Here is a 13,149-nt window from a genome sequence, read left to right as displayed (position 1 = left end):
CAGTTTGAGGGCTGGTGGTGGTTGATGCTTTGCCTCTCAATTCTCCAGGTTTACTGATTGCCAATTTACTCCAAGAACCCCCATCTCCTCCATTAGCGACGTCACATGTGGTACTTGTGTTATAAATGTGCAACAAATTATTTTTTATTTGTTGCTGCAAGTTGTCAACTTGCGCTGCTGTTGGTGGAGAATTGTAGACTGCAGTAAAAACTGCATGATATCGAAATATTTTTAAATATTCAGGAAGGTCAGAGTGTTCCACCTGCTTTTTGTAAGTTGGGATGAATAAGTGTTTTTTTTTCTTTTTTAAGTTTCTATTTTTGTCATTAAACAGAAAATGTCATATTCTACAGCAGAATATTTTATTGTTGCTGCATGAAATCAAGATATTTTCCAGAACCATGGCTTTCAATATTTTTTTACTTTTACCTTAATTAATGCAGGTTACTTATGACACAAGGTACCACAAATGTGATGCACTTGACAAATGTTAAGTGCAGCAGTACAATATTTTCTGAGCATGTTTGAGAAAATGGTGTGCTAGTGCATTTTATTTTTTTATTTTTTTTTTTTTACTTTTTACATCATGTCATAAAAGTAGACATAGTTTACATAGTGCGAGAAATTATGACTTTTTTACATATATATATACATATAATACTGACATCTTTATTCCTGAGGTGCAATCCAGTTTTTCTGTGAGAAATAGAGTAGCTACCAGAGACTGGCTGTTCTGATTACAGCCATGTTGCTCAAACATTGTGTTGCTCAGCAAAACAAAAACATTCTGCTGGAAAGTTATTCAGAAAAAAGCAAACAAAAAAAAACAAGAACTATTGACATATGTGTACAATATAGAAACAAAGCTGATCAAAACTGTGACAGAACATGACTACTTAACTCAATTAAGTAGAAAATTACAACCTAATTGAATGCTGCCTTATCTAAATTCTAACTCTAGTCTCTTTTGCTACTATTGTGAATAGCATGTAGGCCCGGCTTGTCACAGAGAACTTTATCATTCTTGACTATGGTGCTGGTCTGATAGGTTTCCAAAATGCTGCTTTGAGGCTTTTGAAAAATCACCTCATAAATACTCAACATGTCAACTCATCTCTGAGTTGAAAACGTAGTAAGCAATGATAAACCTATTTAGATGTATGACGTCATTCTCGCATAGATTGATTTTAAATTGATGTTTACAAAATGGTGATTTTTTTCCCCCCTCTTTGGGTTTCCATAGTTCAGAGTGATGTCAGCCCACCCAAGAACTCTCACTGTTTATGACAAGCATGTTTTACAGCTCCTATTGATTTCCATGGACTTCAAGTAAACTCACAGCAGGAATGATTGAAATAAAAGCCTGTCATTTCTAACTTTTTAAGGAAAAAAAGTAAGGACAAAAAAAAAAATAAAATAAAAAATCAGAAATTGGATTTGGTATAAAAATATGGGATTTTTATTTTTAAGCCATGTTTGAAGATGTCAAATGTAAGGTTTGGAATATCTGCATGTTGAACCTTTTTTCAACATATTTTTAAAAAATTTTTATTTCATGTTTTTTTTTTTTTTTTTTTACAAACTTTAATAAGGCGTAGGAGCCTTTCTGCCAGAGCATGCTGCCTCAGTGCAATCAGCAGTATCCGCGCTTCTCACACAAAGAGGCTTATTGTGTCACTGCCTCGGCGTTAATGAAGCGTCTCTCCTGCAAGCCCCTCCTCCTTCCCTCAGACTCCTCCCCTGCGCCCTCCTTCCTCATGAATATCCCAGCGGCCTCCTTCAATATTCATAACCTTGTGTCAGCGTGGTAATGTGCGCCGAGACCGAGAGGGAAAAATAAAGGGGGCGCGGGGATGAGTGTGTGGAGGGGGTGGGGGGGAGTGTCTGCGTGAACTGGAGTCACAACTCTGGTGCGCGACCGTCTGAGTCTGAGGGTAAAACGAGGAGAGCGTGCAGACGCAGCTGCTGCTACTTGTGTCGTCCCCTGAAGCCGCGGTGACGCTCGCCACGTCGGAGCCCCTCTCTCCCTGTTGGACTCTGCCGCTCTGAGCTGCCGCTGGCTCTTGAGTGCGTGAGTCTGTGAATGGGATGCCGCGAAGATGCGCTTGCTGAGGGGTGACTGATGAGAGCCGGAGCTCCGGAGTGGATGGTGACCCCACAGTGTCCGTAGCCACCGCTGCTCGGGGAGATTTGGGCGCCTGGCGTTTCCACGACGACTATAATGGGCTGCAATCTGTGCACTTTACAGAAGCGAGAGGAACACTACAAGCTGCTGTATGAGATTGCACAGGTGAGCGCTGGCATGGCAGAGCCTGGCATTAATTCTGCATGTGGGCTTATGTAATTCCTGGTGCATGCTGAGACGAGAGCACTTCTACTCTGCAGCCCTGATGTTGCTGTTTCAGGTAAAAAAAGAAAAAAAATGCAGGTGAAGATTGGGAAGAGGGATTAATGTAGAAAATGAAAGTGATGTAGAATAATGGGGAGGGGGTTCTTACTCAACAGCAGAGTGTTTTTGGAGTAATGAGTAGTTGCTTAGAGAGCAGCTAGTGTGCAGCCCATTCATCCTGCCAGATGAGCTGTGCTGAGAGAGCAACTTTTTTTTTTTTTTAACGGAATAGTGTTGGTACCTGGCTGCTACTATTTTGGGTTTATGTGTTTGTAACCATTTATGTCTTAGAGATTGTGTGTGATAAATTAAAATAGCATGCCTTTTCCAAAGATATTTCTCACCCCCCTTTCTAGGATCCAAACAGACTTTTGTTTTGGTTTCTTTGAAAACCAGTTCAATTAAATTCACTAAGACTTCAAATCAGAATTTTATGTTGTAGTACATTTTGTTCATAAAGCTTCTTCAAAAACTCATCTTGAATGGTTATGTTTGTGGGCAGCGTCCTGCAAACACCAAAACATCCTGACTTTGTCAAGAAGAAGCAGTGCAGTCTGCTACATCCCTGTTTGTTTGCTGTTGCTTCTCCAGTCTGTCGTCCATCTATTTATGCTCATCTACTTCCCTTGATGGAAATTGTCTATGATGTGTTCTCTCTTATCCTAAAATCCACAAAGTTACATAAAGACCACCTGGTCAAACACCAAACCCTTCAATCTTGACAAGCAAAAATGATCTCATTTAAAAACAAATCCCTTTTTGCCTCCTTTTTACTTGTTCACCATCCAATACCAAGGATGCAGAGCATGCCATCTCACTGACAGAAGCAACGTAGCTAAAGCAGCTAAACAAGTATTCACGCCATCACCTCCACTGTCTCCACAAGCCCTCTTTCTATGACAGGCTAATAACTGTGAGACTGTGGGTCTCTTGCAAGTGGAGTACCACTCACCTCCTCCCCTCTGGTAGTGACTGCCTTCACGCCGCTGTGATCACAGCCTCATTAGCCGTTTTATGCAACCATCCTGTGCATTAATTAGACGTGAAACGTCTCTCTTTACCCTTGTGAAGCGACGGTGTGAGATGACGCGCGGGGAGGTAAACCCGTTAGCTTTAACCGCCACTCGTACCTTTTTGGCTCATAACTTGAGACGCTATCAAACTCTGTTGATGCACATTGTCAAGTTGATTCGGTCCTGCATCAGTGACTGGGGAAAAAAAAACAAAAAAAAAACTGTCAAGTACGTTGCAGTGAGTAGGTAGTGACTGCACCTGCTGCCTTCCACCTAAAAACACATAAAAATTGTGTCTTTTTGATGCTTTTTAGGGCTTTTGTCTTTTTCTTTGCTTGACTAGGTGAGAGATTGTCTCAACGTGTTTTTCTCACGGTTCAGAGGAGCAAATCAGTATTTGCATAGCAGGGCCGGTCTCTTGGGCACGGTCGACTCTTCACAAGAGCTCTCCAGCTCGTCTGTCCACCCACTATTTTACTGAGCTTGTTCAGGCACGAGCTGCAACATCAGCACCTACTTTTTGATCACCACTGTGGGAGGCAAGGCAGGAAGGTTATAGAGTGTGGAGGATAAAGACAAGGATGGGAATAGCAGGCCATTAAACATGCAGAGTTTAAGGAAAATTAAGAAAGGCAGAAAGAACAAGTGAAATATCATCCGCATGGGGAAGGTATGGAGATTAAAACAAAAGATGTAACATGGTGTATCTTGTGAAATAAACAGCTCCTCTTACAGCCTTGCACTTGTACATCTGTGCGCCTGCCAGTGGATGTCCTCTGAGACGAGAAAACAAGCAGTGCGTTCTTGGCAACAACACAGCAAGTTCAGAAAAACATTATAAAAAACACAAACCAAATAAAAAACCCAGAGAAAGATACAGAGATAGATTCAGCGCAGAGACTTCTCGTGTAGCGGCGTGTTCTCCGCAGCTGTGCAAGTGTGTCACCACATCAGTTTCGTCTGGAAATGTCCGTTTTGACAATTGGAAGCTGCTCTTGCTGCTCTCTCCTCTGCCAATTTATGCTTCTTTCTTTCAAATCATCTGTCGAGAAGGCTTATCTTTCTCCCTCACTGTGTATTTTCTGGTATTTCCCCTCATTCCAACAGGCACAGTGACACTCATCCACATGTACACACACATACACTTTACTGGCATTATGCAAAGTTGGTGAATGCAGCATGCAGATGAGCTAAAGGCAGTTTGCTGCAGCGACACCCTGACTGACCAGCCTCATGGCAGCTTAGTATGAGCTTAGTATGAGTAGTACTTCTTCCTTCCTCATGTAGAAACTATTTTGACACTCTCTTCCTCGGCCTGACCCCAAAAGCTGTCTGAGATTTATTACCAGCCAGCTCTCTCCCTCTGCATCTTTGTGTTTCCTCTGTTCATGCAGGTGTTCTGCATGGAAATGTGGTGACCGTTTCTAGACTGGCTTGCAGAGCTATCTCAAGGAGCTGACTTTTAAAAAAAAAAGTATTTATTGACTCTGCTTTCTTCCCTGGTCAAAAAGAAAGAGAAACCTTGTGACAGCTCTTCTCTCACTGCCACCTACGACTGATTAACACTTGTCCGTCTTTCTGATGGTGCACTCTTCCTCGTTCTGTCTCTGTTTGATTCCTCTGATTGCTCTTCTTGATTGATTGCATTACATTCAACCTTTGCTCAAGCTGCTCCCAGCTGGATTCCACTCCAGGTAATCTTCCGAAAGTTTCCGTCTCATCTATAGCCAGGGAGGTGAGAAACTTTTTTTCATTCATTTGTTTCAGAGAGGAGCGCAGCAAGATCCTGTGGTACGAGACCTTGCAGTCACAATGTTTTTGGTCAATCAAATGACCATCTCTGTGGGGGGATGCCGTCCATCCACCTACAAAGGTCAAGAAGAGTTTGTAAAAATAGAGATCAAAAGAAATAGACGACTCAACCAAAGTAGAAGTTTACCTCACCACTAAATCAGAGTAACTTCATTGAACACACTGAATTTTGGTGGAAAAATGAATTCTGCACATCACCCTGATAACTTTTAACTCTATTTAGATCTGAGAGATTTATCAGAAAATGTAAAAAGACTATTTATGAAACCAAATATTGGAAAAAAAGATGTTTTGAGAGTTTTTTTTTTATGATGAGCATGAAAGAAGAAGTATAAAAACCACAATGTAGTCAAACCTTGACTGGATTATTCCACATTTATTTAAAACAATTTTTGAAAGACAGTATGTTATTTGTTGAAATGTTATTGTATTTGAGAAAAAATGTGTATTTTGTGTATCATCTTGGCATTTAAAATGGTACACAGATTGTTGCATCGCGCTGCCCTTCCAGTCAACCGTTCAGATGCAGTTTCTGCTGCTCAGGACCCAAAAACTAAACCATAGACAGCTTCCTCTCTGTTATAATAGGACTCTATGACTTCAATGTCCACGGGCTTTCTCCTGTGAGTAGTCCACATTGTGTGCGCACCACTAAAACTCAGTGAAGTGTGGCTCTTTGGAGTCTAATTAGCAGGATGGCAGATGTTGAGGAGTGGCAGTTTAGCATAGATCAGAGTGAGAGTGAGATTTCTGTTATATGCAAATGCATTAATCGTCTGCATTGTCTTTCTTGCTACAGTTTCCAGTAGAGCTAAAGGTCACAGGGGAGCCGCCATGACTGTCAAACCCGACATTTGAACCAGCACTGTGTCACATTAGCAAGCAGAAGCACTTTATGTTTGTTGGGTAATGAATTTCCCCACCTCGCTCTTCAGAGGACAGACGTGCTGTATTTCATTATCTTGTTTTATACTTTTCCCCGTGAATCTTTTCGTTTTTTATTAGTGGAAGTTTGTGAAAGCAGCAGGGCCAGTTTGGTAAGTTTTATTAGGCACAAGAAGAATCACTTTCCACTGCATTTGAGAAATAAATGGAAAGCAGCTTCTCGGCTCAATGAGGCACAGCGGTCCCTGATAACTTGCTGATGCATATGAATGAGAATGAGGCACCAACACACACGCACACTCAGTCTCACTCCATGCACAAATCTCTCTCCTGGAAACCAAAACTTATTCTTGGTGAATATTTTAATATAAAACCAGAAAACGGGGTTAAAGAATCTCCAACTGTGACAGTCCTCGGAGACAACTGAATTGTAATTTAGTGTCGGAGTACATTGACGCCATGTTGAGTCGTGTGACAGGCTTGGCAGGACCGGGCAGGTGGACATGAAATAAAGCAGATCTGGGTTCTTTTTTTTTTTCTTCTTCCTTGAGGTGAAAGGCAATTCCCCAGAGCGTGGCGTTGGATTGGGGAGGAGACTGTGTTTTTGTGCTCTGGCAGCAGATGTGAAACCTGTGGACCGGAGAGGTTCTGAGAAGGACACAGCTGACTTGAGGCTGCTGCTGCTGCCTCTGCAACACCACCAACCATGTGTGTAATGGATGTCCACTAAATGAAAGGTTGAAGAACTATCAGAACAACCAGACTCTCGAAGGAAAAAAGCCTGGCAAGCCTTAGCAAGAAGCTTGGTTCGCCACATGCAGACGCTACAGCATGTGAGCCGTCAGTCAAAGGAAAGTGAATCATTTCTAGAAGAAAACAAGCCCTCGAAGGATAAGAAGCTGCACTGTAACTTTTGTATAGAATATGTTTTTTTTTTTCAATATTTGTTAAAACCATCACGATCTATGTCTTGGCTCTGTCAATCATCCTCAGGTATGAGGTGCTCAACTTATAAAACGGTTTGTCCATTGTAATCTGTGGCTATGTTAGTCTGAACATTCACACCATGCTCCAGTTTGGTAGGTGGGCGTAGCCTCGCAGAGAGCAAGAGGGAGAGCGTGAGCACCGTGTACATGAGAATGATTGACAACGGCAAGACAATCCTCCTGGCTCTGATTGGATGTTTCTCACAGTGTAATTCTGCAGATGGAAGTGGGATGACAGGGAAGAGGCGGAGCAGCCTGACTTTTTTCATAGATTATCTGACTCGTGTTTTCTTGTCCCAACATGGTGACATTCAAGTGACCCTGATGCAGTTCAGTTACAGTAGAAGTAAAACTGGCCTCTCCAGTGAACCAAAGTAAGTTCCTGAAACATAGAGAGGAAGTAATTTATGTGTATTACGTGTGGTCATCTGTGTTAATCTCAAATCTTTTTAATCTTGCTACTGGTTAGCTTCTTGGGGATGCTACACAGCAAACCAGTGGTTATCACAGTAAGTTGTTTGGTTCACTTTTAAAACTGCATCGGAACAGTAAACTAAGTTAAATAAGAGTTTTTTTTTCTTACTCCACTCATTTAAACTGGACTATTCTTGCCTCAAAGCGCCTTAAAACTGGCTTTATTAAATCGTTATATTTCTATTTTATATGTATAAAAGAGCAATCGCTGTTAAATGGGCTTTCCACATGTTAAATTGTCTTTAGCATGTTGTCAGCTGTTTGGAAGGCTAGCTTTACTGAGCCAGATTCATTTGGGTGAGGTTTCCAAATCCAACCTGCTCAGTGAGAGTTTCAGAGCTCACAGAGACGAAATAGATCTGCTTTGGTTTATTTCGTTCCTCCTTCCTGCTACAAACTTTTAAGTTTTTCCCCCCAATCAGGAGCATTCACTGATTGGGGGAAAAAAAGTCTTTTTGAGCTTTCTTGGAACGGCCATCAGTCAAAGCCAATCAATCTGAAAATCTGATAATTTACAGTCCATTTCTCGCTACATCTCTGGTTGTTTCTATGACCTACTGTCTCTTCTCTTTGAGTACTCGTATGCCATTCTCCTTTGATGGCTTCGACGGTAGATTAAGGCTGTTGAACCTTGCACTCATGCGTCCCCTCCCTACAGCGTCTTCAGACAGTTGGTTGCAAATGTTCTCATCCATCTTCTTGTCCCATTATTTCTTTCTTTTGAAACCATTAAAATTGATAGCAGCGAAGAGCGAGACGGGGTTAGAGAGAGAAAGGGAGAAAAGGTGCTGTTTGATTGATCTCCTGTCCACCCCGCAAAGATTAGCCTCTGATATAATTGCGGCACCACTTTTCCAATTCCAAAACAATGCAAAAGTCCAAGGAGATGGACAGATACAGGCACACTAGCCATTTTTATGTCTTCGTAATAGAATACCTAGACTTTTAAGTCACCCGTGTTCCCATCATATCCCTGTGCTTATTCTGCTCTTTCTGCGCCGTTGTTTGATTTTAGCACAAATGGTTGTCGGTCGTCGCTGCTTCTGTCTGCGTCAGGTTTCCCAGAGGCTAAAATTTATGTCTGAATAAGCTGAGATGTTCTACTTGTGCTTTGGCAGCTCACAATGCAGCGTTATTTTCCTCCTAGCAACAAAGCCTTTTTTTTTCTTTCTTAGCATGTAATGCTATTTCCCATGCACTGTTGCATGCCTATTGCCTCACACTGACTTGGTAATTGGAGATTTCGTAGTCAAATTTTCCACGAATCATCTACTCAGTCACATGGTTGTTTTGGTTTATCAAATTTGAGTGCCTCAGTTTATATTTTTTTTCAGTGCATTGTACATGGGAAGAAGAGAAGGAGGAGATTAAAAAAGGTAATTAAAGTCCAGGTCACGTGATTTGGCCCCGCAAATGCAGACAATGCCACATGTCCCACAAGCCGTCATAAAGTCATAAAGCTTTTATCACTGACTGGTATATCTCACTACGAAGGAGCAGGGGGGATTTAAGAGGGAGCTGATGTACTGACCTTTCCCTTTTTCATGTGTTTCTTATCTCAATAAGAGCCACGCTGCCCTTATCAGCCTCATATCAAGCTTCCAGACCTCCTTGTTGTCTTCTTACTGCTCTCCAACCCAGCACAAACAGGGTTTTTGACGATCGGTTTTTACCCGTCTGTCTGTGCTTTCTTTCTTTCATTTTTTTTCCTCCTCCTTTCAGTTTTCTCAAAGTTGTTCCCTACACAGAGCCACACAAGCAAACCCAAACACAATTTTCTTAAGGGAAGCAAAGCTGTTTTATCAGGGAATACGTAACTCTGCCTCACTGTCAGGTGTCAGATAGCTGCTTTTGGTTGCTTATTATTCAGTGGCGTTTCCGCAAGACTGCAATCCACACACTGCGAAAACAAGAAATGAGGTCCTGATGCACTATAAAAAAACAAAAACAATTTGGGTTATATTACTCACCCAGGTCTGGGTCAAATATAGACGGATCCGGATTGAAGGAGTTTTGTTTTCAGTTTGACCAGCTTGAGTCAAACCCACATCATGACACAAGAAGCATGGATGCTTCCATGCATGCTTTTCAGGTCTCAGCATGTAAATTACACAACTCAAATCGAGACTCTTCAGACCAGACAGTGTTTTTCCAATTCACTAGTGTCCAATTTTTGTGCCACATTCCTGTTCTGAGCTGATCAAAGTGGCACCAGGTGTTGTTCACAGTAGCTGTAGCCCGTACACTATCAGGTTTGATGCTTTATGTCTTCAGAGATGCTATTCTGTTGCCTTTGACACTAATAACCCTGCAGCACTCGATGTCACTTCTGTCCAAATTCTGATTCTCACAAATCCACCCAGTTATTAAGTACCTGAGCTGCCATTTTGTTAACAGCAACTGAACAGCTGTAAATGGAGCCTGGCTCAGTTTTAGGTAGATCCAAATGACGTGAGAGTGTCCTCAGTGGTTTTGCTCTTTAATTCTCACCAAGATCAAAGGCTGTCAACTTCAATCAGACTGTGAGAGTATCAGAAAATAAATCAGAATGAAATACATGCCTGAGTATCTTAATGAATTGAAAATGAATCCCTAAAGGACCAAAAAAAGTCATTTTAATGAATGAAATTCAAAGGAAGAGGACTCTGGATGTAACTTTTGCTCGGAAGAATCAAATAAATATATTCTTTCCACCCGTTTGTCTTTGTGTGAATGTCTCTGAGAAAGCAAAAGGACAAAAGAGGCATAATTTCCCTCCCCTGTTATTATTATTATCATCCATGACTTGATAACTTGGAAACTGAAATTATGCATTTCAGAGTAGCTTTTTTTCCCCCTCTTTTCTGCACAGTGCGGTTAAATATGTGCAAACATGATTGGATGTGTTGGCGTGTACAGTGTTGGTTTACATATATGCCCCATTAAATATGGCTGTATGTTTGTGTTGTATGCAAAGGCATGTGTGTGTAGGTGTCTGTGTGTGCGCGTCTGCAATTGTTTCTGCTCAAGACTTTGAATTGCTAAATGATGGTCTCCACTTTTGTGTGTGTGTTTGTTTATCATCTGCAGAGTGTGAACAAACCCGACAGTTTCTACTTTTCACTACAAACAGAGGAGAAAACAAAGAGCTGTGGGTTACACACAGGGAGCTCCACATCTACATCCAGGGTGCCACTTAGCTGATTATCTGTGTTTAAGCAGACAGAAGAGTCCTCATTAATTCTAGCAAATTCACATTTATGCAGTTTCCTGCCTCTTCCCAATTAGGGAGCATTGTGTGGTAGGATGGAAGCAAAGGTCCAATAACAAAGCGCAGTTAAGTGGGAGAAATAAGTCTAAGGTTTCCTTTTGCTAAAGTCACAATTTAGAAGTCTGTTATTACATCAAAACCATTTCACAGTGAAATATTTGCTTGTGTGTGTGCACAAGTCTCTGCATGCAGATATAAAGCCCAACTTTATATCTTTTATTTACAATAATTGGGCTTTAAGCAAATGCTGCTGCGGCATCTGAAATCCTCTGGAGCTGTGTTGGTGACGTAGCACTAACTTGTATTACTCACTGCTGTGCATTGACTCCAGTGTGACTGAAGGCTGAACAGACATGGGTCTGAAAACCGAGAGCAACAAGCAGCCTATTTCTACGTAATCGAAAAGTAATGGCATTCTCAGCCGAGATTGAAATCCATCTCGCTTTCTGTTTGTCGTAAAAAGACTTTCCTCTTCAATCTTGAGTACATGTTTGAGTAAACCTCAAGACTGACTAAGAGAGGTATATATGCAAAATGCCAAAAGGAAAACTTTAGTTACTATTCATTAACGGCTACAACTGAGCCATTCTGCTAAAAATCTAGTGGCCACTTTGATCGTTCAGCCCTGTGTCCAACAAACAGATGTCAGGATGTAGCAGCTGCTGCAGGCTTGTTTTTTTATTGTGACAATGAGCTGAACTCTCTGAGGTGCAGGCAACGGTGAAAATAACCTGAAATCAGTCAGTCTGGGCTTATCACAGCTGGTCCTTTGTCAGTCTTACACGCTTTTGTTGTCATCCTGTTGATATTTTTTTTCACCCTGAAAGAAGGTGAGATGATCGTTGTTGAAGTGCAGCACATGTTTTGATGGACAGACTCTATGGAGGCATCACTAAAACAAGATTTGATTTACTAGTCAATCGTTTATGTATATATGTTATATAATATATGTTATATATATATATATATATATATATATATATATATATATATATATATATATATATATATATATATATATATATATATATATATATATATATATAGCTTTGATGTGGGAACAGTGACGTGTTTCAGCATGGTAATAAAACACATGATGGTACCAAAAAGACATGCTGTACAGATGCTATTATTTTAATAATCCTTAAAGACTTACACTGATCATCCAAACAAATGGTTGGAGTTGTCAAGTAGCTCAGTTCTCGTTGTGAACATGAAGCTTTAGTGCAGTAGTAGGCTTGTCCATGTGGCAGGCTTTAAAATTTAGTCTTGACCGAGGTGCAGATCTTGGAGCAGGCACTGCTTCTTTCCCTTTACATGGCAACCCAAAAAATGTCTTCACTCTGGAAAGTAACTCTTTTTTTTTCAGATGTTGATTAGCGCATTATTCCACATTTAGATGGCGTCACCGTTTCAGAAGAGGCCACCAAGTCACCTTGTAGCTGCCAGGGCACTATATGGCGCTGTGATTTTAGCATGTCATCACAACACTCATGCGATTTGAAGCCCCCCTATTTTTTATTTTATTGTACTGCCATAAGAGACTTAATCTGACAGTGTACACATCATTTCTCTTATCTGTAATGTACAGTAGGCAAACTGTCCAGTCCAGTCCCCCCCAACTCCCCAATCATGAGTATCAGCTGCAACATCTCAGGTGACATTTGAAGAAATAGAATGGCATAATGGTGATTTAAAAAAGTAACAAAATAAATAAATGTAACAAAGCCCTGAGTTCCTATGGTACAAACTTTTATTTATTTTTACTTTGGTTGTCTGCTTCCTTGACTCCCCCTCTCCCGATGCATAGAGTTTATTTTTACACCTCTGCCAGAATACTGAACGTCAGAAGATGCGGGATGACGGTGTGTATGTCTCCAAACACTTCTGCCGCCGTGTGAGGGGATGGCTTCTGCTGGCACATGTTGGATAATCATTCAGCACACGCGTGTTGGAGTGGATGGGGGGGTGAAGGGCATCAGGGGTGTCATAGTGTCAAAAAGCCCACTTCCCCACCCGGGAGGAGGCAGCCATGCTGGGTGTCACTCCACAGGTCAGCAGGCATTCCCTCGCAGCTCCCATGATAAGCCCAGCCTGACAGCCATTTGATGGGAAGGGCACCCAACTCTCACACCTCCCTGCTCTGAAGCTCACATGGCCAGGCTCTGGGGAGGAAAGTGATAAGAAGCTCTTTGAATGCATTTGAAGAACCCGAAACATGAGGATTCAGTTCCAGACAGTATTAACGCCTCGGCAGTCAACTCTACTATTTCATACATGTAAAGAAAATCTAAAATCTATTTTTGTCTCTTTTTTTTATCTTAGGCATAAGATTTAAAT

The 13,149-nt window shown here is 41.4% G+C and overlaps 1 protein-coding gene across 3 annotated transcripts in view; it reads left to right on the top strand.

Moving 5' to 3' along the window:
* LOC129365836 (PDZ domain-containing RING finger protein 4-like) overlaps positions 1–13,149 on the top strand; it is a 115,196-nt gene that overhangs the window by 59,214 nt on the left and 42,833 nt on the right. Inside the window, exon 1 of one of the 3 annotated variants that reach the window (XM_055039362.1) lies at positions 1,912–2,290. The exons of the other annotated variants lie outside the window; for them this stretch is intronic. Coding sequence (XP_054895337.1) covers positions 2,222–2,290 — 69 coding nt within the window. The 5' untranslated portion in view covers positions 1,912–2,221. Of the gene's footprint in view, positions 1–1,911; positions 2,291–13,149 lie in introns of those variants that run through there. 3 annotated transcript variants of the gene reach the window in all.

Source organism: Poeciliopsis prolifica, unplaced genomic scaffold, assembly GCF_027474105.1.
Source record: "Poeciliopsis prolifica strain line A6 unplaced genomic scaffold, Auburn_PproV2 SCAFFOLD001, whole genome shotgun sequence".
NCBI classification, from domain to species: Eukaryota; Metazoa; Chordata; class Actinopteri; order Cyprinodontiformes; family Poeciliidae; genus Poeciliopsis; species Poeciliopsis prolifica.
Note: the sequence above shows the minus strand (reverse complement) of the source record. Positions and strands in the feature narration are given on the sequence as shown.